General features: G+C 45.1%; 2 protein-coding genes across 5 annotated transcripts in view; one reads left to right on the top strand and one right to left on the bottom strand.

Moving 5' to 3' along the window:
- Nucleotides 1-124: 124 nt before the first annotated feature.
- On the top strand, nucleotides 125-27,486 carry EGFL7 (EGF like domain multiple 7). Of its 2 annotated transcripts, XM_043984183.1 has the most exons (10): nucleotides 125-361; nucleotides 4,048-4,114; nucleotides 13,562-13,717; nucleotides 14,267-14,389; nucleotides 16,002-16,111; nucleotides 17,203-17,298; nucleotides 18,217-18,399; nucleotides 19,784-19,848; nucleotides 23,892-24,057; nucleotides 25,005-27,486. In XM_043984183.1, exons 3-10 carry the CDS (start codon nucleotides 13,638-13,640, stop codon nucleotides 25,025-25,027), a joined length of 846 nt encoding a protein of 281 aa, XP_043840118.1. In that variant the 5' UTR covers nucleotides 125-361; nucleotides 4,048-4,114; nucleotides 13,562-13,637; the 3' UTR covers nucleotides 25,028-27,486. The 2 variants fall into 2 exon arrangements, with proteins under 2 accessions (XP_043840118.1, XP_043840117.1); XM_043984182.1 differs by lacking the exon at nucleotides 25,005-27,486 and having other exon boundaries at nucleotides 23,892-24,189.
- Nucleotides 15,614-27,873, bottom strand: part of AGPAT2 (1-acylglycerol-3-phosphate O-acyltransferase 2) — a 41,763-nt gene continuing 29,503 nt past the window's right edge. Inside the window, exon 6 of one of the 3 annotated variants that reach the window (XM_043984178.1) lies at nucleotides 15,614-15,875. In XM_043984178.1, coding sequence (XP_043840113.1) covers nucleotides 15,634-15,875 — 242 coding nt within the window. In that variant the 3' untranslated portion in view covers nucleotides 15,614-15,633. Of the gene's footprint in view, nucleotides 15,876-22,643; nucleotides 25,009-27,873 lie in introns of those variants that run through there. The other 2 variants (XM_043984180.1, XM_043984181.1) reach the window with 2 other exon arrangements.

Here is a 27,873-nt window from a genome sequence, read left to right as displayed (position 1 = left end):
CTCTTTATCAGCGAGTAACACACACAGGAAGTCCGGCCTGGAATTGTCCATCCCAATCCTGATTTACAGGAGACGGGAAGCATAAAAAGCCACCCTTCCTTGCCTGAGAGAGGGGCCTCCCATCTCTGCGTGAAGCTGACCACTGCCACCTGACCAGGACAGATGAGAGGAGAAGAGGCAACAGGGATGGGAGGAAGGAGGCAGCCTCAATGCCTCCCTGAAGGAGGTGGAGGTAGCCTGGACACTGTGATGAAGAGGTGTCTGGTGACCCTGATAGGGTCGAGGCTGGGGAGGGAGATGTGTTCTGGGGGCTGAGATGGAGGTGAAGAAGCAGTGGGGCTTGGAACAGCTGCGGAAGCAGGTATGGTTTGGTGTGGTATGGAGTCCATCTAGGGGAGAGGGGTCCCAGAAAGGGAGGGAAAGGGAAACTTGTTAACCCAAGAGTTTGGTATTTGTTGATTGTCTTCTATATAGGACCAGAGAAATATGGACTGGCTGATCCCTAAGATCTCTTTTGGCTTAGATATTCAAACTCCCTTAATATAGAGAGGAGGTACAGAGACTGAAAGGGCTTATCCAAGGTCACAGAGCTAATTAGTTCAGGGCCTGGACTAGAATTTGACTCTGTCCAAAAGGTTATCAATATATTTTCTTGGATTGGCTATTTTCTTGTAAGTTTGAATCTTGTCTCCTAAAGTACAATTTCCAATGCATTGAGTAAAAAACTATGTCTCATATTCTTCTCTCTCCTTTTTAGCACCTAGCACAGTGCTTTACACACAGTAGGTCTTTGGTAGATGCTTGTGAGTTGCTGAATGGATACAAGGAGGTACTCTAGGAAGGCATTCTGAGACGGTGATATAGTGAGGGAGCCTGGAGCATTGAATGTCCAAACTGGAAAAGAACTTAGAACCTAGAACATAAAATGCAGATCTGGAAGGTGTTAGAAATCACTTAATCCAAATGAATTTTCTAGGTGGGAACAATGAATTCTTCACAGGGGAAATGATTTACCCAAAGTCACACAGGGAATTAGGAGCAGAGCCAGGACTAGAACTCAGCTCTCCTTGTGATTTTTAGGGTACACAAATAGCTTTTCCTTTTTTTTAAAAAAAGCAAAACTAAAATGAGAAATGCTAGAGTTCTGTCTATAGGATTTGATGGCTCATCCCATCCTTTCTGTTGCTGATTCAGACACAAGCTTTGAGTCAAGGAGGGAGAAGTCATCTGAGAAAAGCCAGGCACCTTTGTCAAGCCTAATGGTCAATTTTCTTTTTTTTCCTTCTGCTCTCCTTTACATGGGCCCAGAGGCCCAGGTGGGCCCTGCAGACTTGTCTGCAGTGTCCAGCCTTCCAGCATTAACAATAATCCCACACGTTTGGGATTTCCCCACCCCCCCAAAACTCTTTCACGTCTATTTTCTTATTTAAACCTCACAAACTTCACTTCAGGAAGGCAGGGCAGCAATTATTATCCCCATTTTAGAGAGAGAAAGTGAGACTTAAAGAAAAAGCAAAAATAACTTGTTCAAAGTCATCTAGGGAGTCAGCGGCAGGGCCAGGTCTAGGATCCAGGCTTCTTGTCTCCCTGCCTGGAACTCTTTCCATTTGACCACAGTTGAAAGAAGCTGGGAATTAGAGTTCAGAGAATGGATAATGGCAGGTCAAGGGTTAAATGTCATTAATCCACAGATAAGGGGCCTGGAAGAATTGGGGGTTGGAAAGTGGCTTTGTTTCCCTAGCCTCACCACTGAGCTGGTTAATAGGTTTGGGTCTTGGAAGGGATAATAAAATAGATTTGCAAGTAGGTTCTAGGAAAGAGGGAGGGTCCCCTGATTTCTGACTTTGAGGTACTGTTGCTGAGTGGCTATGGGACTTGGAAATAGCCTACTTACTGTCCCTACTAGGCAGTCCTGGGACTCTAAATGCTTCTTTTTACTAGGGACTTCATCTCTTCAGGGTAGCATATACTTCCCAAGTCCTGGGGATGGATTCCTGGTAACAGAATCCCTTTTGAGGTAGGGATGAATTGCAAACTCCTAGGATCAGTCTCCAAGGGAGTCCAGCAGGGCAGAACTAAGCAATGAGTACCTCTGGCTGGGTAAGACTGCAATGGAAATATAGTCCTGTACCGGGAAGCAGGAAATCTAGCTATGCCATTAATTCGTTACATGATTTTGAGTAAGTCACCTAGCTTCCCCAGGCTTCAGTTTAATTTGTCAAAGGGGGATAATATAAGAATGCCCATCCCTACCTACTTACAAGTGTGATTTGAACAAGAAACATGAAAATGGATGAGGGGCACTTTGAAAGGTATAAAAGTAGGTTATAAGTGAGGGGAGCAGGAAGGAAAGGGGAGGGAAAAAAGAGGGAGTGAGGCAGAAAAAGAAAGGGGAAAAAGTGTTAAAACCAGAAACACAACTGCATCCTAATGCCAGAGAGCTCCTTGAGACTAATTCAGGGGAGCTTTGCCATAATAGGAAGGGAGTGAATGTGCCTTCTGTAAGTAGGTATTGGCTGGTGAAAGTCTGCAGACTTTTAAAGCAAAGAGCTTTCCCGACATTCTCTGGGGGGGGAGGGGGCGGGGAAGGCAGTGCTAGAGGGAGAGCTCCTGGGGGGGCAGGGGTTGTTGAAGGCAAATACCCCTGCTTCCCTTTACCAAGTATGGTTCAAGAATACAAAACTAGGGGGTGGCTAGGTGGTGAAGTGGATGAAGCAGCAGCCCTGGATTCAGGAGGACCTGAGTTCAAATCCGGCCTCAGACACTTGACACTTACTAGCTGTGTGACCCTGGGCAAGTCACTTGACCCCCATTGCCCCACCAAAAAAAAAAAAAAAAAGAATACAAAACTAGAGTCCTGAATTTAGAGTCAGTATACCCATATTTGCATACACATTCTGCCCTTTTAGCATTTTTCTGACCTGAGACCAGTCATCTTCCCTCGCTGGGCCATGGTTTCCTTATCTGTAAAACAGAGGACTTGAATTAGGTGATAACTAAGGTCTGTACCAGCTCTGAATCCTATGTACAACCCAGGATGGAGATTGATTCTGAATCCCCCAGTGTCTGACTCTAGAAAGGAGGAATAGGTATCAGGAGAATGATGAGATTTGGAGCAGTAAGAGACCTTAGACATCACCGAGACCAGCTCCCTATTAATTTAAAGACAAGGAAACAGAATTCAAAAAGTTGTGAGTTGCTCAAGGTCAGTCTCACTGCAAACACACAGCAAAGCTGTAATTCGAACCCAGGTTCTTGAATTCCAAATTCAGTGGCCCCTGCCCAACATCACCCCGCCTGCATCCCCAACTAGTCAGGTAGGTTGTCCCACCAAATGTGACAATGTCCCTGAGGGTTTGGAGGCCTGACTGTTGGCACTCTTGAATTTTCCACCAAGTGAGGGGTGTGCCTAAAGCCAACACCTGCCCAACATGATTTAATGGGGAACTAGGCCCCGAAGACATCACAGCAAGAGCCACCAAGTTTAGTCATTGGCTCCCTTGCTTTAAAATGCCTCATTAATTAAAGCCAACAGGGCTTGGGCTGGAGAAATACTGAATGTAGCACCAACAGAAGGGAAGAACCAGGAGCAACCTCACAAACCAGGCTTTGCTTCAAACTTCAGGATAAAGGCTCATTGTTCTTTGACAGCAAGCCTTGGTAATTGGAGTAAATATTGACTAAGCCCAGGTCCCCAACTCAAGCTTGAGACTTTCACACCTACTCGGGACAATACAAACATATTATCAGTGATTGCTGAGCACGAGGATCAACCGGTCGTCCTGAACCTTCAGTCTAAATAAAGGATTAGGTTTGACAGGAGAAGTCCAAACAGGACCCCAATTAAAGAATTTGCTGGCTGGAGGCAGTAGGATCAGGCTGTGGTCTTAGAACAGGGTGAAACTAAGTACACCATGGGGAACTGTGCCTTTGACCTTCATTTTTATCTTGTGCTAATCAATCTAGGTTTTACTCTGAAATTAAGCAACTGAGTGTTTGGACAAGACTATGACCCACTATATTTTCCTGTTCCCCTTATTCCAATAGCAAGCCAGAGACGATGATTAGAAGGAATCCCAAGAATCCAGACAAATGACTGAACCCCAAAGACCAGGTAAGTAACCACAGAGAAAAACACACAATATGACTGGACACCCCACAGTAGGTGACATTGACACATTCAGGACTGCAACAGAAAGAGGGGTTTTCCCCTTATTTCCCAACCATCCACTCCTTAGGTCAGCCATTTGATTATCCAGCCTCTGGGATTCCTAATCACTTTCTTATTTATTTATTTTTAAAATTTTATTTTATTGTTTTTTTTCCTAATCACTTTCTAGACAAAAGTATCAGTCCCCGTCAATAGCCCTTCCTCCAGAAAAACCAGGATGCTTCCCAAAGCACCAGACATTCTGGCTAGGAGTCAAGCCATTAGAACAATGACCAGCAACACAGAATAGGGAGTGGCACTAGGAGTCAGGAGGCTAGAGCGCCAAGCCTGGAGTTTGAAAGACCTGAGTTTAAATCTGATCTCAGACACTTACTAGCTGTGTGACCCTGGGCAAGTCACTTAACACTTTATGCCTCAATTTCCTCATCTGTAATATGATCTAGAGAAGGAAATGGCAAACCACTCCAATATACTTGCCAAGAAAATCCCAAAAAGGGTCATGAAGACTCAGACACAACTGAGCAACAATAACCATTCCCAGTTAAAGCTGAAGGATTTAGAAATGGAATTCACCCAGGAGCTCATCTCTTCCAACCTTGCATTTAATACATGAAAAGCAAATTAAAAAAAACAAAACAAAACAAAACAAAACATCCATGAAGTTCATAAAGGGGAAGGGAGTTACCCAAGATCACAGAGGTAGTAAGAAACTGAGTAAGGATTTGAATCTAAATTTTCTGATGCTAAATCCAGTGCATTTTTCCCACTATGTTCTTGTCTTCCAAAGGTAAATTGAATCTTTTAAGCATGGGTAGAAAACTTTAGTTTACCTAAAATGTTATTTTATGGGCCTCATGACTCTTAGCTCAGCTGGTTAGTTTATGCAGCCACAATCCAGATACCTATGGGGAGGTGGAGGGAAGATGGAGAAATATTTATTTGTCCCCAGCTGTATCCCAAACGCTTTGATCCAGGTGCATGAGTCCCCACCAGGGAAAATGGGCATGTACAGGAAAGAAAATTCAGCCCTCATAGGGTGCTGGTGGTAGAGACAACTCTGAATTCCCATGATGGCTGGTTTCTTTTTCTTTCCTCTCCTCTCTTCTCCAGATTCAACTTTTAGAGAGTAGAGGACTAATTTCTCTATAGGACACCTCCCTCAAATTAGGACTTTGGTCTAGTTGAGGAGTGAGATTTTGATTGTCCTAATATAGTTGAATGGGAGGAAGAAAATACTATGGCACTTACCTCCCAGGGATGTTGCAAGGATAAAAGGAGATAACATTTGTAAAACGCTATGTCCCGTGCTAGCTCTTATTGTTACGGTTATCATTTGGAGCCTTCATCCCAGGCCCACAAACCAGTCTCTTCCAGTCTCCAAAAGAATACTCTGAGCCTCCAATATTCCACTTGTGTCTCCTCTTGGGAGCTCTAAAGCTCGAACTTCAGCCTCCCCCATCCCAGGAGAGACGGGATCTTATTAGGGATAATGGGAAAAGCTGGAATGTCTTAAGTTAAAGAAGAAAAACTTTTTTTGGACAGTTTCCAAAGATACCTCCCCACTCCTAGCCATTCGTCCCCATATGCTCAAGAAATAGGTTCTCTGGAAGCTAGAAATAAGTCTCCCTGAGTCTAGGAAGGTCCAGAGTTGACATTAGGGATCCTGCACCCTCTCCCAGTGGGGCTAGGGAAGAAGGCTCGCTCCGGGACCGCTAGGGAGGGCAGGCGGCTTAATCCCTGAGGCAGGAAGGTGGGATGGGCCGGGGAGGGGCGGGGACCCCGCTGCTCACGCTCATGCCCTCCCCTCTATCTACCCTTAGTGCTGGGTGGCCGGGATCCCTATCCCGGGAGAAGCCCTCCCGCCTCCGGGGGAGGGGGCTGGAGTCACGAGAGGCGGGGCCTCGAGGCGCCCCCCCCTCCCCATAGTTGGGCACCCCTACAGCTTAGCTTGCGCTCCGCGCCAGGACCTACTCGTGGTGAGTGAAGACTGGCGCGGGGCGCTGGGGGAGAAAGGGGATTAGATTAGGCCGAGCGGGACCATTTCCCTAGAGGGTACTAGCCTCAGACCGCAGGGGCACCGGACTGAGACTTGGGGACAAGAAGTTTAAGTTTTCTCCTTGTGAGTTGGACCGAATTTGGGGTTTGGGAGGACCTCAGGCTCAGCCGACTAGCTGGAGGAGTTGGAGATGGGGAGAAGGAGAAGGAAGAGAACCCAAGAGATCCGGAGAGAGCGAGAGTGAGAGGAGACGAAGTGGACAGAGATGGGACAGAGAAGAGGAACTCAGCAATAGGGCTACGGGGGACGGGGGGGGGGGGGAGAGGAGAGGACATCAGGAGGGGACAGAGGAGGAAGGAGGCGGAGTGGAAAAAAGAGGGGGGACTGAGAGAGAAGGGACAGAAGAGAGCTACTAGGGAGGGGGGACGGTTAGTGGACAGGGAAAGAGAGAAGAAACTTAGCCAAAGGACTGTGGGGGCGGGAAGCGGAGAGTTTAGAGAGAGGGGGGACAGAGAGAAAGAGCAGAGGGGAAAGGGAGAGAGAGATGGAGCAGGAGGGAGCAGTGCGGCAGAGAGGGGCAGAGTGGAGAGAAGGAGTTGGGGGGACACAGAGAGAGGAAGGATAGGGTTCAGAGAGAGAATAGAGTGAAAGGGGGATAGAAAGAAAAGAGAGGAGGAAGGGAGAGGAGGGAAGGAGAGGGAAAGGGAGCACGTGAGGCAGAGAGAGGTCAGAGTGAGGGAGGACTAAGAAAAAAGGGAAGGAGGACTAAGTTCGGAGAGGGGAAGATCCTGGGGGGCGGGGGCGGAGGAGGGCAGAACTGAGTGAGAGAAGGCTGAGAGCGTGACAGGGAGAGGCTGAGTTTAGAGAGAACGATCAAGTTGGTAGAGCAGAAGAAATAGAATAAGGAGACAGAGAGGAAGCAGTAGAAATGGAGGAAGATGACAGGTCACGGGGGAACAAAGAAACAAGGGGGCGGGGGAAGAAAATCGGAGCTGGGGGTGGGGGGAACAAACAAAGGGAAGGGGGTAGTAGCAAAGAGCTGAAGACTGTGAATATGCTGTGTTGAACTCCCAGCCCTAGCTTTAACCCTGAGACTCACAGACACTACTCTTTCCCTCCTTCTTTTTGCTCTCCAGGCTCTATTTGCAGGTCAAGTGGAGAGGAGCCAGCTCAGAGAGGGGAAAGATTGGGGTATCGGGGCTGGTCTGTCACCTAATCAAAGGGGTACGGGGTGCCTGGAGAGGTTGGTCGGCTCAGAGATGTAAAAGGTTACTCTTCACAAAGGCTGAGCCTTTGGAAAATACCCCACCTGGTGGTCACTAGGGGAAAATCCTCAGCTTTAGGGGCCAACGGAATTTGAGCAGGGAAAGTAGAGACAAAACGATACTATTGCAGAGCTGGACTCTTCTACGGTCTCACCCCCACCTCTCAGGAAAGGTTTAGATTTAAACATAGGCTGAGCTACTGCCCAAGGAATCCCTATAACCTCTGTGTCTTTTAAGAAATAGCATTGAGGGGCAGCTAGGTGGCGCAGTGGATAGAGCACCGGCCCTGGAGTCAGGAGGACCTGAGTTCAAATCCGGCCTCAGACACTTAACACTTACTAGCTGTGTGACCCTGGGCAAGTCACTTAACCCCAATTGCCTCACTAAAAAAAAAATAGCATTCACAGTTTGGAGGAAGGAAGCTGCATTGTACAAAGGGATGCACACTGACTCCAGTTAGAAGGTTTGGGACCAAATCACATCTCTGATTCAGTGTGATTTATCAGGTGGCAATGTGGGAAAGTGGAAAGAGCACTAGGGCAGAGGTCCTAGGTTCAGATCTACCCTTGTGATTTTGGACATTTGTCTTAATTTGTACTTAATTTCTTTATACCTCTTTCCTCATTTGTAAAAGGAAGGAGTTGGACTAGCTGGCCTCTGAGATACCTTCTAGCTCTAAATAAACTTAAGCCACAGCCCTCCTACACAAATAAAAATTTCTACTTAAATCCCCCTACTGGTACTCCAAGACTGCTGATGAGGAACTTTCATAATTCTCTGAAGCCCTGGGAAACACATTTCCATCCTACTCCTCCCCCCCACCCCAACCACGTCCAAATCCCCTGAACCTACAGGAGGGTGATTTTGTTTAAGATCAATCACCAGGGCAGCTAGGTGGAGCAGTGGATAGAGCACCAGCCCTGGAGTCAGGAGTACTTGAGTTCAAATCCTGCCTCAGACACTTAACACTTACTAGCTGTGTGACCCTGGGCAAGTCACTTAAACCGAATTGCTTCACTTAAAAAAAAAATCAATCACCAGGTGCATAGAGAGAGGTAACCTTCTCTTCCTTGTTGAAGGGTCTGGTCTGAAGAGACAGGAAAAGATGGTGAAGTTAGAGTTGCTAAGATAGTTCCACTGTCCTCTTTCTTTCTGTTTCAATGGGTGCACAGACTACCTCAGCAGCCCCTGCATATGGGGGGGGGGAATAGAAAAGCGATTAATTTTGTTATTTAAGGAAGTCAAAAAGTCATCCTACCTGACATTGTTTCTTGGGGCCCCAAATTGCTAGCTGGACCACTAGATTTCGAGGATATTGCTGTGGATACTTTCTCCCTCTTGGATTTTTTTTTTTTGAGAGGTGAGGAATCTTCAGGAGGAATGGGAAAAGGATGGTGAGGGTTGTAATGGGGACATTTATTGCCTGCCAGTCTCAAGACACTAAACTCCCCCCGTATCAGGCCCTGACAAAGCTCTACAAAATCACTAGGACTCCAGCTTTCCTTGCCCAGTGAGGGATATGACAGGACTTATCAAAGCAGGAGAACTTGACTTTTTTCTGTCAGGGTCTGACTTAGTAGTCTAGTGAAACCTATAGACCCCATCTTAGAATAATAATTTTAAATGCATAAAATAAAATAGATAGGGATTACAAAGGAAACCAATGATATTGAGATACAGTGATCAAAACATTAAAACAAAAACAAGTTCATGGGCCCTAGGTTAAGAAACCCTGTTTCAAAGTGTCAAATTCTTTTCTCTTATGGCTTTTTTAAAAAATAATTTTTACTTTCTAAACAGCATCCACAAAAATGCCCTTCTGCCATCACATAGTAAGTCTAGAAGGGACCCTGGGTTACCCAAGTCTATGACAGTAGAACCCATACATACCCTATTAGCACCAAGCTGGAAAAGCTACAAGTGTCAGTCCAGTGATGACTCTGTCAGTCAGTATGCATTAATTAAGCTCTTTCTGTGTGCCAGACACTGTCCTAAGCACTGGGGTTACAAACGAAGACAATGGTACCCTTAGTTATTCTCCCCACTTGGACCCTCAGAGCCATTGGTAGTATGTACATGCTTGTGCCTGGCTCCCCATAGTCAGTCAGCCATCTCTTTTCTGTCAATTCTTACTTTTAAATGTCTCCCAAATTCATTCTTTTTTCCTACTCCGACTACCACTACTCTATTCCAAACTTTCATTGCCTTTCCTCTGGCCTAGAATAATAGCTCACATTCCTTATATAGGGTTTGTTTTTGTTTTTGTTTTTTTGTGGGGCAATGGGGGTTAAGTGACTTGCCCAGGGTCACACAGCTAGTAAGTGTTAAGTGTCTGAGGCTGGATTTGAACCCAGGTACTCCTGACTCCAGGACTGGTGCTCTATCCACTGCACCACCTAGCTGCCCCTATTTAGGGTTTTAAGGTTCGTAAAGCAGCATCTCACAACAACCTGATGAGGTATGTTCAGGTTCATGTAGCTACTAAATGTCAGAGGCTGGACTCAAACTCAGCTCTTCTGATGCAAAGACCACTTTTTCCACTATATAGGTAGCCACAATGCCTTTCTTTTATAATAGCCTAACTGATCCCTCTGTCTTTAAGCCTCCTCTCTCCAATCCATCCAGCATAACATGCCAAATTAATCTTTCTAATGAACAACTCTGATCACCTCACTTCCCTGCTCAAAAATCTCTGACTTCCTGTGCCCACAAAAGGCCCAGATTCTTCATCCAAGCATTTGAGGCCCTCCTCAAGTTGTTCCCATTGCCCCTTCTCTAGACTGATTTCTCACTACTCCCAATTAAGAGCCTCACACTCCATTTGAGCTGGTCTCCTCACATTCCCAATATGCATGGGTCTCTCCTGCCTTGCTCCCTTTTTTGAACTATTCTATTTTCCCAAAATAAACTTCTCCAAATGTCACTTTCAAGGCCCACCTCTTTCAGGAAGCCTTCCCTGACCACCCTAGCCAATATGTAACACTTGATTACATTATTTTATATTCTGTTATTTTGTACTGATCTGGTCTTTTCTCTATCTTCTCTCTCTGGTGTGTACTGGGGGAAGAGGAGGACAGGGACCAACCCTACTTCCTAGGGACAGGCTAAAATAGAGTATGTGCCAAAGAATAGGATTTGGAAATCAACAATACAGAAAAATGTATTTTGGTGAGGCAACTGGGGTTAAGTGACTTGCCTGGGTCACACAGCTAGTAAGTGTTAAGTGTCTAAGGCCAGATTTGAACTCAGGTACTCCTGACTCCAGGGCCGGTGCTCTATCCACTGCGCCACCTAGCTGCCCCAGAACATAGAGTATTAATGCTAAAAGGGATTTAGCGATAATTCAGTCTCATTCCCATATATTGCAGGAGAGGAATCTGAGTCCTAGAAAGAGGAAAGTGACTGGTTTAGGAACACACATTGAATTCCAGGTTTCCTGGAACCTAATCCAGTGGGCCACTATGCTTTCTTCCCTGTGTCTGATTGTGTGTTCAGCCCTATACTAACTAGGTGCTGTGGGGGAGACAGAAGTTGTTTTGGTCCCTGCCCTCAGGAAACTTACAGTTTCGTTGTAGAGATGGAGCTGACATGTGGAAGAGTAAAACAGTTCTATGCTGAACTATGTTCTATTAGCATGGAGTACTTCCAGTAGTTGAGTAGTGTTTAGAGAAGGAAGAGGTAGCTATAGGCTAGAGGAGTTAGGAAGGCTTTATGGGCTTTGAATAAGTAGAAAGTAGCCAGTTAGGCCATAACAGATTTGGGGGAGGGGAGGGTGAGCAAAGGGACAGAGATGAGTGAGTATGATCTATTCTGGGTAATGAAGGAGAAAGCTCACTGGATAATAGAAAGTGGGTGGAGAACCACAGAAGATGATGATGGGTGGATAGAAGGTGGTCAACTCATGCAGGGCTTTGAAGATCAGAAGAGAGAATAATCTAGTAAAGTCAGTGCTGAAGCAGGAAGAGATGGGATTTGGCGGTTTGGTACCTTGGAGTTTCTGGGTTGAAAATCCTCTTTGAAATAAAATGGTAGAACTGGGACCTTCTGCCCAGGGCTCCTTATTCTGCTGTCTCCTTTTGAGAAAGAGTTGGGGATCTTGGCCATCGCCAGCATATAAGGAATTTCTTTATTATCTAAATATTCAGCAACCAGGAGATTCCTTCATGGAACACATCCTGGCTTCCTATGCATCTGGTGGGCAGCATCTCTGAGCCAACACCCCCCCCCCCAGGAAGTACTGTCCCTAGGGAAACATTGCTGGGGGAATGCTTAATCTATGGAGGCAAACAAAACTTATTTCCAACATTTTACAAGCACACACTGCCATAAAACTAGAATGTGTATTATAATCCATCTCCTTGTCTTTATTCTTGAAAGTAGGTCCTTGAGTCAGCCTGGACTTAGGCAGCTGTGGGCAGAAAGGCTTGTCTGTATCCAGCTTTGTTTGAACTTTATGATTTCAACTTTCTAGGTCTCAGTGGATTCTCCTGCCTTTAGTCAGTGCTCTCTGAGCTAATCATTATTCTAAATGCTTCCAGGCCTGACCAAGATGCTTTGTTCTTGATGCTAACTCTTCCCTGCCTTTCTAGTTTAACATCTGGCTGATGAGAAGTTTCAGAGCACTTTAGATCCCAAAATATGTTCAGTTTGACAGTGATATGTCTCTCGGAGTGACCCAAGCATTACCAACCTGCAGTATTCTTTTCTCTAATTTGTTCAGTTCATTAGAACATGTGTTAAAGTAGATGCTATTATTTGCTGTTTAAAAAAAAAAAGAGGATGAGCAAATATTTACCCATTTGAACGCATCATGGGTGAATATACAATGTCCTGTTGCTTAGGGATTCTTATGGTGATGACTTGTACAGAGGGAGAAGAGAGAGGTCAATTTCTGGAGACATCTGGTTGGTGGAAAAGAACTGGATGGCACCACATTCACTACTTTTTTGGTTTGTTTTTGTGGGGCAATGAGGGTTAAGTGACTTGCCTAGGGTCACACAGCTATTGAGTGTCAAGTATCTGAGGCCAGATTTGAAATCAGGTCCTCCTGCATCCAGGGCCAGTGCTTTGTCCACTGCTCCATCTAGCTGTCCCCCACATTCACTATTGAGTGCCACCTGTTTGTACAGCCTTACATTGGCATTGTGGAGAGGGAACATTCAGAGAAAGAGATGTGGGACCTGCCCTTAGGGAGCTCCCACTCTAGCTGGGCAGACAATAACAATAATAATGTTAACACATAGTTATATGAAGCTTTAAGGTTTTACACATTGTTTTTATTTACATTATCTCATCAACAACACAGTGAGAGGTAGGCACTACTGCTATTACTCTATACTTTTACATCTAGGAAACTGAGCCTCCAAGAGGTTAAGTGACCTGCCCAAGGTCACATAGCTTAGTCAAAAGTGAGATTTGAACCCTTGTCTTCCTATGATCCAGCACTGTATCCATCTAAGACATTTCCTCCCTACCAATCCCCCAGCTTTCACAACCTACTGCCCAATGTCAAGGAGTATGTGTTCCTTGATAATAACATTATACCTGGTGTTCCAAAAATCTTAGTGAACTTTTAAACTTTATTAAGAAAAGCTCTTTATGCATATTATTGTATTTGACCCTTACAACAACCTTTTGAGGCTGGTGCTGTTATTATCATTCCCATTTTATAGTTGAAGAAACTAAGGTTGAAAAAGGTTAAGGGAGTTGCCTAGACTGCACAACAAAGTATTTGAGGCAGGTTTAGAATTCAGGTCTTCCTGCCTCTAAGTCCCACATTAACTACTGTGTCACTCAGCTGCCTTAAGCAGAGAGAGAATACTTGAGCTTAAAGGTAAAGTGAAGAAGTCAAGAATACTTTTGTAGGGGCAGCTAGGTGGCACAGTGGATAAAAGCACCGGCCCTGGATTCAGGAGGACCTGAGTTCAAATCCAGCCTCAGACACTTGACACTAGCTGTGTGACCTTGGGCAAGTCACTTAACCCTCATTGCCCTGCCCCCCCCCCCCAAATATTTTTGTGGCTGGGAATCTGGGAGGGAATTCTGGAGGGGCTCTTGCTTCCCTCCGGAGGGGCTGAGCCCCTGTCAAGGGAGATGGTCAGGGACCTTACCCTGGATCATGTTTGCCAGTTTCAGGCCATCCCAGTAACCATGCAAATGTGGTAGGAACTGGAACAAGAACTGTACTATTCAGAGAATACAGGAAATGTGGAGTCCTAGGACCTTCCTGCTCACCTGGATTTTCATCTTGGGAGTAAGCAGCACAGAGCATTTCTACCGGCCAGGGTAAGTAAGTCATGACCAATGAGCAGGAGTAAGAAGAAGGAATGAGGACAGAGCATTTCAAATTTATTCTGATGATCAAGATACTGTTTATATGTAAAATACTTACCCTGACAGGGGTTCTTAATCTGGGATCCATGAACTTAATTTGGAACCAATAAACCTGTTTTATTTACTATTTTGACAACTGCATTTTAATATCATAGGTTTCCTTTGTAATCCTGTCTTCTATGCATTTAAACACATAATTTTGAGAAGGGATCCCTAGGCTTCACCAGAACAAGAACCTTTGGCCTATGGGGTCATTGGCCCAGTTTGGAAGATCTAGAAGAGAGTTAAAAACCATACAAGAAGCTCAGCCCCTTTGGACACTATAAACATAGTGACCCAAAATCACATCACGGGAATTCAAATTAATTCCGTTCTGCGTCCTGGTTTAGGTAAAAACTAGAGAGCCCCCTTTCCCAACCCATTTCCTTGAGCTAGGGCTGAGGAGAGCCTACGGTGATCCCCTTTGTTGATCCTGCTTCATCCTTAACTTTTTCTGCTCAGCCGCAGGATATGCTCCATAGCAGCTACCAGAGAAAGTGACCCTGTCACAGAGTCCTATATCCAGAGGGTCTACCAGCCCTACATCACCACCTGTGAAGACCATAGAGCTTGCAGCACCTATCGGTAAGTTGAACAGCCCCAGCGGAGCCAGCTAAGGTTTACACACAAGAGGCCATCAAACAGGTTCAGGTCTCCCAATTACCATGGCTACCTCCATGCCCCTAGCGTCCATTCAGGCTAAAGTCACCACACTGGGGACATCCATCAACCGACCAATAATAAATAATTGATTGTAATCTTCCTGTGTGCCCAGCCCTGTGCCAGGCTGTGCTGAGGGCAGAAGCAGAAGAAGACACTATCCTATCTTTGGGGAATTCACATTCTGGCTAGGGAGATGAGACTCAATACACAAAATAATTAGTGACCCAGAGGAAGGAAAGGCATGGTGGTGTGGTAGAAGGAGATCTGAGTTCTAATTTTGGCTTTGCTGCTAGTTAGCAATGTGACCTGGAACAAAACATCTTATTCCTTTTAGTCTCAGTTTACCCATCTATAAAATTGGGGGATCAGGCCAGATGGTCTCCTAGATCTCTTTGGGCTTTGACATTCTTTGTTCTCATAGCCAAGGGCTGCTTCATGTAGGTATAAAGAAATGAATTGGGCCTTGAAGAGTGGGTAGAAATTAGCTAAGCGGAGGGACATAGCATGGATAAGTATTCTGTTACCCTCATGGGTAACATCTTTCCTGTCCAACTCAAGCCCAAGCTCTTTCTAAGGATAAGCTAGCTCAGTCAGAGAAGTAATAGTAACAACAACAACAACAATAACTATTAGTAACTGGCATTTCTACAGTGCTTTAAGGAATGTTTGCAAAGTTCTGTACATTCATTATCTATTTGATCCTTACAAGAACCCTGGAAGATAGATGTTCATTTGTAGATGAGGTAACTGAGGGTGAGTGACTTGTCCACGTTTACAAAGCTAGTAAATGTATGAAGGATGGTTTTTTTGGTTTTGGGTTTTTTTTTTTGCGGGGCAATGGGGGTTAAGTGACTTGCCCAGGGTCATAGAGCTAGTAAGTGTCAAGTGTCTAAGGTCGGATTTGAACTCAGGTCCTCCTGAATCCAGGGCCGGTGCTTTATCCACTGTGCCACCTAGCTGCCCCCTATGAAGGATGTTTTTAATCCAGGTCTTTCTGACTCCAATTACAGTGTGTTTTTAATGTACCAGTTAGTCATCTAGCCCAGATAGACCCTAGAGTGGTGAGCAGCCATCAATACAGCTTAGTAAGTTTAACGTCAATGGCGTAGAAAGGATCCCAAAATAGGGAATTATAGAGCTGAAAGGGACTTTAAAGATCATCTATTTTACCCTATTTTAGCGATAGGGAAATTGAGGCTCAGAAAGAGAGAAATGATTTGTCCAAGATACCACATCTGATGAACAGAGCTAAGAATAGAATACAAACAAGTCTCTTGACTCCATGCAGTGGCCTTTCTAGTACGCGTGTTGGGGAATAAGCTGGGCATCCTTTCTTGAGAAGTCTTGTCCTCAGTCCTGGGGATTCCCTCCTTCAAATCCCATTTTCCACAGAAGAGCCACAATTTACCTGAAACACAGAATCAAGACTTTTCAGACACATAGTGACAATTGAGCCTATCATATTAGGGAGGGGCATTTGGAAGCTAGCAATCATCTGGCATTTCCTGAGCCCTCCTCTGGCACCTCCCCACAGGACCATCTACAAGACTGCTTACCGTTACACTTCTCGAACTATCTCCCCACCACAATATTCTTGCTGCCCCGGCTGGAGAAGAAGTAATGGGCTCCCTGGTTGTGGCACAGGTAAGGCCTGGCCCCTCCGAAGGCTAAGCAAGCCATAAAAAAAGAGATAGCGTCCTTGGGAATTATGGTAGATGGGAGGAGAAGAACCTTGTTTCTGCAAGAGAGAATCCTATAGGATCAAATAACATGTTAGTTGGAAGGTACTTTGAGATCATCTATCCTAACTTCCTCACTTTACAGATGGAGAAACTGAGACCCAGAGAGGGAGAAGAAACTTGCATAAGATCCTGAAGGTAGTAAATGGTGGAACCAGGATTTACCCCAGGTTTTCTTATTATAAATCTAAGCCTTTTTGTGCTATACCTGGGCCAAAGATAGGGAGTGTCTTATACTGAGGCATTAGTAAATGATTAACAACTTTAGAGATGGCTCAGCTACTAATTAACTGCATAACATCGCAATTCCATTCCCTCTTCTAGCCTTCAGTTTCCTCATTTGTAAAATGATACCTAGTATGTAGCGAAGTGTTAACCCCAGTATCTTCTGAGTCAATTGTCAGTTATGGGACACCATGATCTGGGATAAACTAAAATCACAAATAATACAAAACTATCAGACTATAACCCATTACCCATGATGCTTTACATCTGAGAAATGATCAAGGGTGTGTAAGACCAGAAAAGGAGGTGGGCTGGCCACGGAGCAAGACTGAAGGATAACAAATGAGATGATCCCAGTGCTAGACTAGTGTTCATGTGATAGTAAGAGAAACAGAGGAAGGTCTTTAGCACATTGGGTGTAATATCTATTGAGAAGGTGCCAAAGAATGTGCTCAAGAAATACATGGGAAGAGAAGACCTTAAGGGGTTGCAATGTACATTGATGGAGGGAGTATCAACACTAGGAACATCCTGGAAGCCACCAAAGTGCCCCAAATGACATAGTATAGAATATCAATAATAATAATAATTACCCAGAATGTAGTCATTTAGTAAATTCTTAGTGCCTAGAATTTAATCTAGTGACATAACGACCAGTTTGGTGAAGGGGGCATTTTCTCCTTTAATTCCTGGGGAAATTGCCATTCTTCTTGTCTTTCCCACAATACAATTGCCTCCAGCATCAGTGACTTGATTTCTGTTCTCATACAGCAATATGCCAATCACCTTGTCAGAACGGAGGGAGCTGTGCCAGGCCTGGTAGATGCAGATGCCCTGCAGGGTGGCAAGGAGACACTTGCCAAATAGGTAAGGATATCATTAATAAGATAAGCCCATGTCTGATTTCTATATTAGTGATCCTTTTATAGCCATCCAACACTCTGTGATTTCCAATATTCTTTTTTTTTTTTTTTTAATGAGGCAATTGGGGTTAAGTGACTTGCCCAGGGTCACACAGCTAGTAAGTGTTAAGTGTCTGAGGCCGGATTTGAACTCAGGTACTCCTGACTCCAGGGCCGGTGCTCTATCCACTGCACCACCTAGCTGCCCCTCCAATATACTTTTACCTCCAATATCTTTAAAATTGTGTGAGGCTCTGTTATCTCCATTTCTTAGATGGGGAAACTGAAGCCCATAAAAGTTAATTGTATTATCCCAGGGCACACAGTTACTTAGTAATAGAGTTGGCATTCCCAGGTCTCCTAATGACTAGTCCCAGACCTTTTGTGCTAGACCATACCATCTTCTGAACCCTGAGAATGTGAACTTTTTAACAGCTACACATTCTTGGGAAAGTACCTACTGAAGAGATGCTTTCTCCAGAACTAGCTGAGCCCATTCCAAAGAGGATAGGCCATGGGTCAAAGGGTTAGGGGCTTAGGACATAAATCCTGCCCCCACCAAACGTCCACAGGCAGTCCCCTCCCAACTCATGTCCTGGGACTTGGAGAAGTAGGCTACAACTTCACCTCCTTACCCCCCACTCAATGCTGACTGTTGCTTTAGTGTGGCAACTAAATAGCAGGTTGTATGAAAGTTTCTTGTAACCAGAGATATGGTGCCCAGAGCACTGGCAGTTCCTGCCCCTGCATTTCAGGGAACAATTGTCCCAGGATGGATCCAGGGCTTCAAAACTCATCACTACTGAGGGTAGGGTTGACAGAGCAGGGAAGGGGAAACTCAGAGCTCCATCCTGATCCTCTCTCTTCCCCCTCAATGTTTTAGATGTGGATGAATGTAGTCAACCTGGTCATGGTTGCCCCCAGAATTGCATCAACATTCCTGGGAGTTACCACTGCCAGTGCCAGCAAGGATATGAGCTGTCTTCGGATGGGCGATTATGCCAGCTCCAGAGTGGTTCCCCAGGAGTAACCTCAACTCTTTGTCCCACTGGGCAGCCTCAGTCAGGTAACATGCTACATACCTCATCAGATCCACGGAGGCATCAGTGGATCTGGCAAAAGCCTATCAAGCTCCTAAATGGTCTTAAATGTGAAATAGTCATTTGGCAGCACCAAAGAGGAAAGTCCCCAGTGCTAGGTACTGTGGGGAGATCTAAAGAGTAGGGAACGTGGTCCTCGTACTCAGAGACTTGTAGGAGAGTTGGGGAAGTGGGACTCGACAAGATTGGGCTACAATGAATCTGTGAGGAGATGAGAGAGATTTAAATAAGCTTGAGGAATTACATGGTACACTTAAAGGGAGGAGGTGGCCCCTTCCCTGTCTTCTTTCCTCCTGGGTGTGAATTTCTCTAGCCTGAAGGGATCCTATCCTAGAGATCTGCTCCAACACAGCTCATCATTCTGGAGTCCTCCAAGCTTGTCTTCCTGCCTCTCTCCATCATGGAAGGGAAGCCACAACATGGGCCGCTGACGATGGGTCATTATTACTTTTGGTACGCGCTGTGACACATCAAACTCGTACCGTGAGTAATAATGCGCCATTGGCAGCCCGGGCAACAAGAAAGACAACATGGATCTCATCAATGGACTGTACCTTCCCTAACTCCCAGGTTTGAGTAGAGAATTGGGTAGAGGCTAAGGGAGTCGCTATGTGCGTATGAGACACTAAGAACATCCGAGAATATAAACCATAGAACCTTAGAGCCAGAAGGGACCTTAGAAACTATCAAGTCCAGCCTCCTCACTTTACAAATGGAGAAACATGGCTTGCCTGAGGTCACATGCTGAGTCAGTGCCAGAAAAAGACCTTTGTCTGAATCTCTTCTTTGCCCTGTCATATTCTACCTTGAATTATATATAGATGAGATATAGATATATCTCTGTATGTATTTGAGTTATACTCTCCCCAGTAGATTGTAAGCTTCTTGAAGGCAGAGACGGTGTCCTTTCATTTTTGTACCTCAAGCACTTGGCATAGGGCCTTGCAAATAGTAGGCACTTGATAAATATCAAATGAATTGTTGAATGAGACAACCAAGGCCTGCCGACACCAAATTCCTTGCTCTTTCCACTGCCCAATAATAGCGAGCCTCCCTATAGAGCCTTTGTAAAGAACGTGCATCCATGCCTGATCTCTGACTGACCAAACAGAGGGGAAGCACACAGAATGAGAGATGTTATTGATGAAGAAGGGCAGTTTGAGGGTTGATACAACAGACATTTCTTGGGGGCTAGTGGGTTGGTGGTCTGTACATTTGTAGGAATCATGAGCTTACTTTCTATCCTTAATTGGGTGGGGGGCAGGGGAAGGGAATAATATTTGGAGTGTGTTGAATCTGTCTTTTTTACTTTCTGTGACTCAGTCTCCCCCCTCCCCCATTCTCTGCTAGAGGCTTCTGATGAAATGAAAGAAGAAATACAAAAGCTAAGGAGTCGAGTAGATGTGTTGGAGGAGGTGAGCTTCTGGCAGCTTTCTCAGAACAGATTTGAGATTTATGCAGAGGCATCCATAGGATTCCTCTCAGTAGAAAAAAAAAATCTACAGAGGGCATCTCCTTAGGATGCTGTGATCATGATATTCAGCTCAACCCCTTCCTTCCTAGGTTCTCCCATGTGTATTTCACTTGAAAGCAACTCCAGTACCCTAAAGGCTACTCCACACAATGCTGTCCTGACCAGTGTGGTTTCCTCAAGAAATTAATGTATTATCAACAAAGCCCACTATGACATCTCCCAGAAGACCATATGACCCACAAATCAAGTGGTCTAACACCAGAACCTCCTGGGGCTCAGAGAGTGAACTGACTTGATCAGGGTCACACAACTTAGTCAGTGTCAAAGGCAGGATTGTGAACCCAGGGATTTCTGACTCTGGATAGCAATCTGTCCACAGTGCCGATTGATGTTATAACCTGACAATAAGTCACCTGGAAGAAAGCAAAAACCAGTTAACTTCTTAAAAGTTGATCATAGCCACATAAGTAACAGTGCTATCTAGGCAAGTCAAATACCATCCATTTGGCAACCCTACCAAGTACAAACCATGGAATGGATGGGGGGGAGGGGAGGGCCACTGAGAAGGGAGATCCACGATAAGTGTTAAGGTCAGTTTTCACTGAGAAGAGACGGAAACACAAAAGGCTCTGAACTAGGCAGAGCATGGACTCTGGACCCTTTGGTAACAGAAAATTCTGGTCTCACTCCAAAATCAACTCCCAGTTCAGGCTCACAGAGCAGTGAAAGAAGCCTCAGGAAATTTTCATATGCTAATCACAGTGATCAGAAGTTGTTGGCTGGGTACCTAATACTTAATCCAAGAGCTAACAGGTATTCAACGGCTCTTGATCTTCCAATAACTAGAAAGAAATAAAATTTCTGGAAGCCCAGAACCTTCTCCCCCAAAATACACCCATTTCAAGTGACCTTGGAAGAACATTTTTTTTCAAGTATTTCTTAACTCAATGCAAACTCTACCACTGAAATAGGGAGGAGGGACAACCTCAGTTGTATACAAAGACAACCTCTATTTATTGACCAAAACCAAAGCAGCAAAGACCAAATATTTTTAAAAATACAATGCTGCAGATAAAAGAAACATATATAAACACATTCAGAATATGTCATATACTTTATAAAGTAGCCTGTGCTCTTCAAATCCTACTTTGTAGTTGCAAACTTATAGAACCCCAAATTCCTGTCTGATCCATTTCCCCTGGAAAATGATCCAACTTCTCCCTCAGCAAAATGGTCTCCAGTTTTCTAGGCCTGACTAAGAAGTCTCTCCCTTTTCAGGGATAATGTTGCCTTCTTGTGGGCATTGAAGATTTTGCTGCTAAAAATGATTTTCTCCAAGTTGAGATTATTGCAGCCATAAGCATATATGGTGCTGAACTCCCCAGGGGGAATTTGGAACAGAATTCAGTTGATTATGTTTTTTAGTTACATGCAACTTTACAACAGTATGTCTATTGTACAAATCAAGACTCTAATGAGGACTGGCTGCACTAAGTCATCCACACTCTCTCAGAATCAACCAATCCTAAAATCTCATAGCTGAAAGCTGAAAGCAAATCTAGAGATTGTCTAGTTGAGGGATTCTTCCCTGTTTTGGTGTGTCCTAGCCCTCTTAGCAGTTTTGTGAAGCCTCCCAACTCAGAATAATGTTCTTAAATGAATAAAATAAAACATATGGGACTACAAAGGAAATTAATTATATTGAAAAAGTTATCAAGATATACAAGGAGAAGAGCTAGGACTAAAATCCAAGTCTGGTGCTCTCATCTCCTCATCCTCCCCCACCTATTTCTCACCTTCAATTAATGACACATGAATTACTGTAGTGACTGGAATGAATTTCTAAATTTTTTCTTGGGAAAAAGCTAACTGGTTCTTTGTCTGCTCAAGCAAATCTTTGAGCCTGGATACACCTTAAACAATGGGCAAGACTGCCTCATACTCAAACACACTCAGTACTCAGCTGTGTCCCAATTATACTAAGCATTGAGTAAATATTGAGGGTGGATGGAGGTTAAGAAAAATGATGGAGACACCAACTAGGCTGAGGACCCTGGAACCTTCCCCTTCCTGGACACTTAAAGGGTCCTATGGGGCCTTCCTCCTCCCATCAACCTGCAGGCTCCAGCATGGCTTAGGGATGACTTTGAAACTAGATAATTGGTAGGTCCAAGATGTCGAGGGTGTGCCTGACTGATGGGAGAAGCATCTTTCCTTTTATTCTTCCTATAAAACACCCCTTCCTGACTACCTTACAGGAAAGGTGATGGATGCCACCCACTCCCCCGACCCTGCCCCACACCTTCTGGGTAACCTGGTGAAGCCCAAGTTGTAACAAGTGTCAGCTCGCTAAAAGCTTGTGCTAGTGTTTGGGTGAAGAAGGTATGGTGGCTTCTTCAAATTGTGAGTCAGTTAAGTCAGCCAAGCCCAAAGATTTGGAAACAGTAGGGTATGATGGGAAGAACCCTGGAATGGGAGACAAATTATCAACTATCAAGATCAGCAGGTTAGGAACCTGGCACCTAATCCAAAAGCTTACAGCTAATAAATAGCCCTTAGCCCTTCCAGAGCAAAAGAAAAATCAGTGAGCCCAGCATGTTCTGCACATACACACACACACACACACACACACACACACCCCTACCTGCAACTCTCTGGCAGACTCACCTCAAGGGACCTTAGAAGAACGCTTTTTAAAGCACTACTTAATTCACTGCAAACTCTGCTACTGACCAGTGAGAAAACCATGACATTTATTAAGTGCCTACTGTGTACAAGAGTGGTAGGGCAGTGAAGTGCCTGGGGGAGCCATCTTTGGAATCAAAAAGAGCTGAATTCTAGTTATTTCTGTGATGTATACTGGTTGTGTGACCCAGGGAAATCAGTGAACTCCAGGAGACTCACAAAGACTTTAAGTTACAAATGAGTTGTTGAATTATGATAGGGAATTTCCATATTGGGGTTTCCCCAATTCATGAAATCACAGGTATAACCGAAACAAAACACATACATATTCCCACACCCCCCCAAAACCCATGTGCCCAGCACCATGCTAACACAATGGACCCAGCTCTGCTACTGATTAGCTGTGAAATACTGGGCAAGTCCCTGGGCCTCTGTTTCCTGTTTTCAGTAGAAAAAAATAATTCCTAATCTACTTCCTTTGCAGAGTTGTCAGATTTTAGATCTTGAAGAGGCCTTAAAGATCATAGGAGCAAATGAGATCGTGTACTTAATATAGAAATATTATGAGAAAAAAAAGAGTGTGTTATTACTGTTAACAGTTGAACATTTGGGGATGGGATAGGAGAGAGCAAAGTCTCTGGGAATTTAGACCCACCATCTTTGGATCCTGAACTTTGAAAACCTATGACTATTAGCTGAGGTCAAAGGAAGCTTGGGAGATTGAATAAGGCTTAACCAATTAAAACTTGTTCCCTAAAAAGCCCATTTTATAAGTGCTAGGGACAGGAAGACCTGCCCAGAGCTGGCCCATCCTTTGCCCAGGAGGCCAGGTCACTGAGTAACTTCCTCCCTAAAGGTCTCCTGGGACAGGAGATGCTCAGTCACAGGTCCTATGGTACCTGGAGCTGGTCTCCCTGGGACAGGGTCAGCCTGGAGGCTTTGTTAGAATCCTCATCCGGCCTTTCCCAGAAAGCTTGAAATAGCTTTCTGACATCTCTTTCCCCATCCTCCACAATAACTTGAAATCATTCCTTAGTGCTTTCCCTCTAAAACAACCTTATATTTAACTACTTTGTGTGTGTGCACATACATACATGTATTTATTAACTTTATGCTATATATTTATATGTACTTGTCTTCCCCATTAGATACAAGCTCCTGGTGATTGAATCCCTTGTAACCAGGATTGTTTTATTCTTTGTACTTGTATTCCTAGCACTTAGCACAGGGCTTAGCACACAGTAGGTGCTTAATGAAACCTGGCTGATTTGAGAGCTGAATCTACTGATTATCTTCTAGAAGCTGCAGCTGATGCTGGCTCCCTTCAACAGCCTGGCACCACAGGCCTCAGAGGATGGCCTACCTGCTGACCACATCAGCTTTCTGTCCCACTCTTTTCAACAACTGGACCGGATTGACTCCCTGAGTGAGCAGATTCTGTTCCTGGAGGAACGGCTAGAGACCTGTAAGTGGATGGCATCTTTGCCTCTTCCTACTGATTTGGCCTTTCTTTGCCCCTTGCCCTCAGGTTGTGAGCCTCCTAACTGAGAGGACCCCATCTTACTAAGAGGGGCATCAGCTTTTTATGTAGTGAGTTCTTTTCTTCCACCACGCTGGGAGGTCTCCAAAGGCAGAGAGCGGTTGTGTTCTTCTCTATATCCCTAACAGGTAGAAGTCTGTAGTAGGGAATTGTAGAGGGAGAAATCTCTATAGGTCCTTAGACTTGATGTAGGAAGGATTCCCAAAGGACTGGGGGAATTTGAGCTGGGATCCCCAAAGCAAGAGTAGGAGAGAGGAAAGGGGAGGTATTCTGAGTCAAAGAAACAGCACTGATGTGTGTTGGCTTGGATACCTGGCATTCTGGTTCTTAGGAAGACTTCAGTTTAGGCCCGCCCTGGCCCTTGTCACACTAACACTGCTGGTGTTGCCCAGCTATGAGGCCTAACATAATATGGGAGTTTCCTAAATCTCAGAGAGAGCATTGGACGCCTAGCAGATCAATGGCCAAATCAATGAGTATGGAGCAGCTTCTTTGTGCCCAGGGCCAAGCCAGCTACTGAGGAAGAGAAAGAAAAAGAGGAAGCAGCATTTCTTTGCCTGAAGGGCTTATGATAAGTCTTTCCTTGGAAACCACCCCTGCCTTCCTAAAATAAATATTGTACCCAGCATGTTTCAGGTCCATTCATCTGTTTGTGCTGGGTATTGGAGACCAGAGGTAGGGAAGGCCATAGGGCTGGGGTCCCAGATGGAGAAGGAAGCTCACATATGGTAACCTTCCTTCCTGTTCCAGGAGAGGAAACCAGAGCATTAAGGGCCCCATTTTCTTTGTGGTTAATGGTGGGATCGTGTGGGTTCTGGGTTCCTTTGCCCCCATTGACGACACTCTCTCCTCTACTTCTTCCTGGTGTTTAGGTTCCTGCAAGAATAAACAATAAGAGATGTCCAGCTAAGTCCAGAGGCCTCACGTGGCAGGGCAGTGAGAACTAAGGCCCCAGAATAGGACCACAGGGAACCTGCCACATCTTTTCCTTTTAAAGATGATTGTACCACTAATCCTCTACAAGAAGACAGTCTGGCCTCCTTCCCATGAGCAGACCAAGCAGCAGGCTGCAGGGTTAGCTTGTGATACTAGGATAAATGGAGATCCAGCCACTTATTTTCTTCTTCCATGACCCAAGCTCACCAACTCCCCATTCCTCATTTCCCTCCAGTGATAGTAGGATTTGGTCCTCTCCTCTCCCCCCATCCTGTTTCTGGGGAGGAGACAAAAAGCTGCCCCCATCTTAGTGGGGTTCATGTAATCACTAGCTTGGGGAAAAGAGGCATAATTGCCATCAAGGTCAGATCAGGATCCAGTCAAGCAGGGACAGTTTGGAAGAAGCAACAGTTAGAACTTGGGAAAGGCAAACAAAATATAGATGGGGAACCCCAACCACTACCACTACCCACCACAACATAGGGTTTGGAGTAAGGAACCTGGCTTTGAATCCTCCTGCTTCTTACTGTGTAGTCTTCACCAAGACATTTAACCAGTTTTTTTGTGTTTGTTTTTTTGGGGGGGCAATGAGGGTTAAGTGACTTGCCCAGGGTCACACAGCTAGTAAGTGTCAAGTGTCAGGTCCTCCTGAATCCAGGGCCGGTGCTTTATCCACTCTGTCACCTATTTCCTCTTTTATTAAAAAAAAGAAAGAAAAAGGAAATGAGCTAAGTGATCCCCAGTGTTCCTGCTCCATATTCTTGGATCCTTCAGCTCCACAAACAAAAAGGAAGAAGCCTACATCCTGAGGCAAGATCATCTGCCCCTAACACCCTGGAGTTGGAAGGTTCCTTAAGGATCGCCCCGTCCAATCTCCCCTCCATAACACCCCAACGTGGACTACAACCTGAGCTACCAGCAGGGGGATGTGAGCTAATTTGTCCCTTCCACAAGAGGGATGAGCTGACCCAAGCCATTTCCTATTCCCCCTGTTATCAATAGCCCACAATTGTGTGACATGTCCACTCAAGTTAAGCAGCCTGTGTCTAAGGAATAGGTCTTTTGGGTTTTTTTTCCTCCCATGTGAATCTGATCCAGGAATCAAGCTCACAACCTTGTCCCCATTTGTACTGTGACCTGAGCCAAGGGTAGGGAGCCCCATCTTGAGTCTTGATTGGCCCCAAGTGAGTGATGTCCTTCCCTCCCTCCTCCTCTTAAAGCTGCTCCCTACTTGGATAGCAGCCCCTACCTCTGGCACAACCAATGCCAAAGTCTATTCTAAGCTTGTGTGTGAGGGCAGCCCGCCCACCAGCAAGGGGATGATTCACCCATTTGTCATCCAGGACCTAGCCAAGAGCAAGCTGTCCACGGCATCTGGGCGAAGGTACGCGATCTCTTCCCCACTGACCTTCTGCCACCATCCTGGTGTTTGGCTTCCAGCTTCTGGCAGAGGGGAGAGGAAGGGAGGACCCCACCCCCCAACTCAGGGAAAAGGGCAGCAGTGCCCGGTGGGTAAAATAGAAAAATTGTATCCCACTGCCTCCCTGGACTGACCCATTCAGAAATAACTGGTATTTGTTTAATGCTGTGTTTAGACTAACCTTTGTAAAAATAAAAACCAAACTGTTATCAGGCTGTGATAATTGAGTGCAAATATAGCTGGGAGCCAGCAGCACCATGGCACCTGGCCCTGCTCACCAGGCCTTAAAAACAATGATTCTGTCAGCCTACTTGAAGGCTAGACTGACCCTCACAATGCTTTTGAAATTTGGAGCTGGGTGACAGGGGGTGAGGGGAAGGTGGCCTGCCTCAACCACTGCTATTTCAAGACCAATGTCCCTTTGTGGCTGGGGGAAGAGGAAGCAAGCCCAAGCCCCTTGGAGCACAACCATTTGCAGTCTTCTGGACTCCAGGAAGACAGATAAAAGTCATTCCATGCCATGCACCAGCGCACTAGCTTGCATGGGTATTTGCCAACAGGAATGTGGGTATGAACATGATACAGGGAAGTAGCATGAGGGAAACCTTCCCAGAGGGGGCAAAGAATACAAGTTCACTAAAGGGAGCTGAGTCAACTTGCACATAGCAAGTGTTTAAGGAGCACATGCCCCCATAGCAGAGCAGATACGGAAGGTCAGGCCTGGATCAGCAGTCAGGAAACCAGAATCATCAACTACCTGCATGCCTTTGACAAAATCTCCCGAGTTTCTGTTTCTCTGTCTTTAAAATGACTCAGATACTTCTTTCAGAAGGTCACAGAGAGGATAGGAGGTAACAATAATGGTCACATGTCTCTTTCGCCCTCATAAATGTTTATTGATAACTTAAAAAAAAAATGTCGCCAAAGTTTCCCCCCGTATCCTTCCCCCTCCTAAACCCAGAAAGCCATCCCATATAACAATATTTTCAAAAGGAAAAAAGAAGCAAAACTGATTAATACATTTCAAAAATCTGAAAATCTGTGCAATATACCACTCTTGGACCTCCCACCTCTTTAAAGGAGTAGTAGTAGGTTGCAGATGTCTTCTATCCCTTCTTGGGAGTCATGTTTCTTCTGTGTAATTTAGCAACATTCACTTTCCTTTTTCTTTTGTGAGGCAATGAGGGTTAAGTGACTTGCCCAGGGTCACACAACTAGTACGTGTTAAGTGTCTGAGGCCAGATTTGAACTCAGGTCCTCCTGAATCCAGGGTCGGCGCTTTATCCACCGCAGTGCCACCTAGGCAACATTCACTTTCTATTGCTTTGTGGTAGTTCTTTCCCTTCCATAGTTGACACTGGGCATATTTTCTTGGCTCTGCTTAT

The sequence above is a fragment of the Dromiciops gliroides genome, chromosome 2, assembly GCF_019393635.1.
Source record: "Dromiciops gliroides isolate mDroGli1 chromosome 2, mDroGli1.pri, whole genome shotgun sequence".
NCBI lineage: Eukaryota > Metazoa > Chordata > Mammalia > Microbiotheria > Microbiotheriidae > Dromiciops > Dromiciops gliroides.
This window is presented reverse-complemented; position numbering and strand designations above follow the sequence as displayed.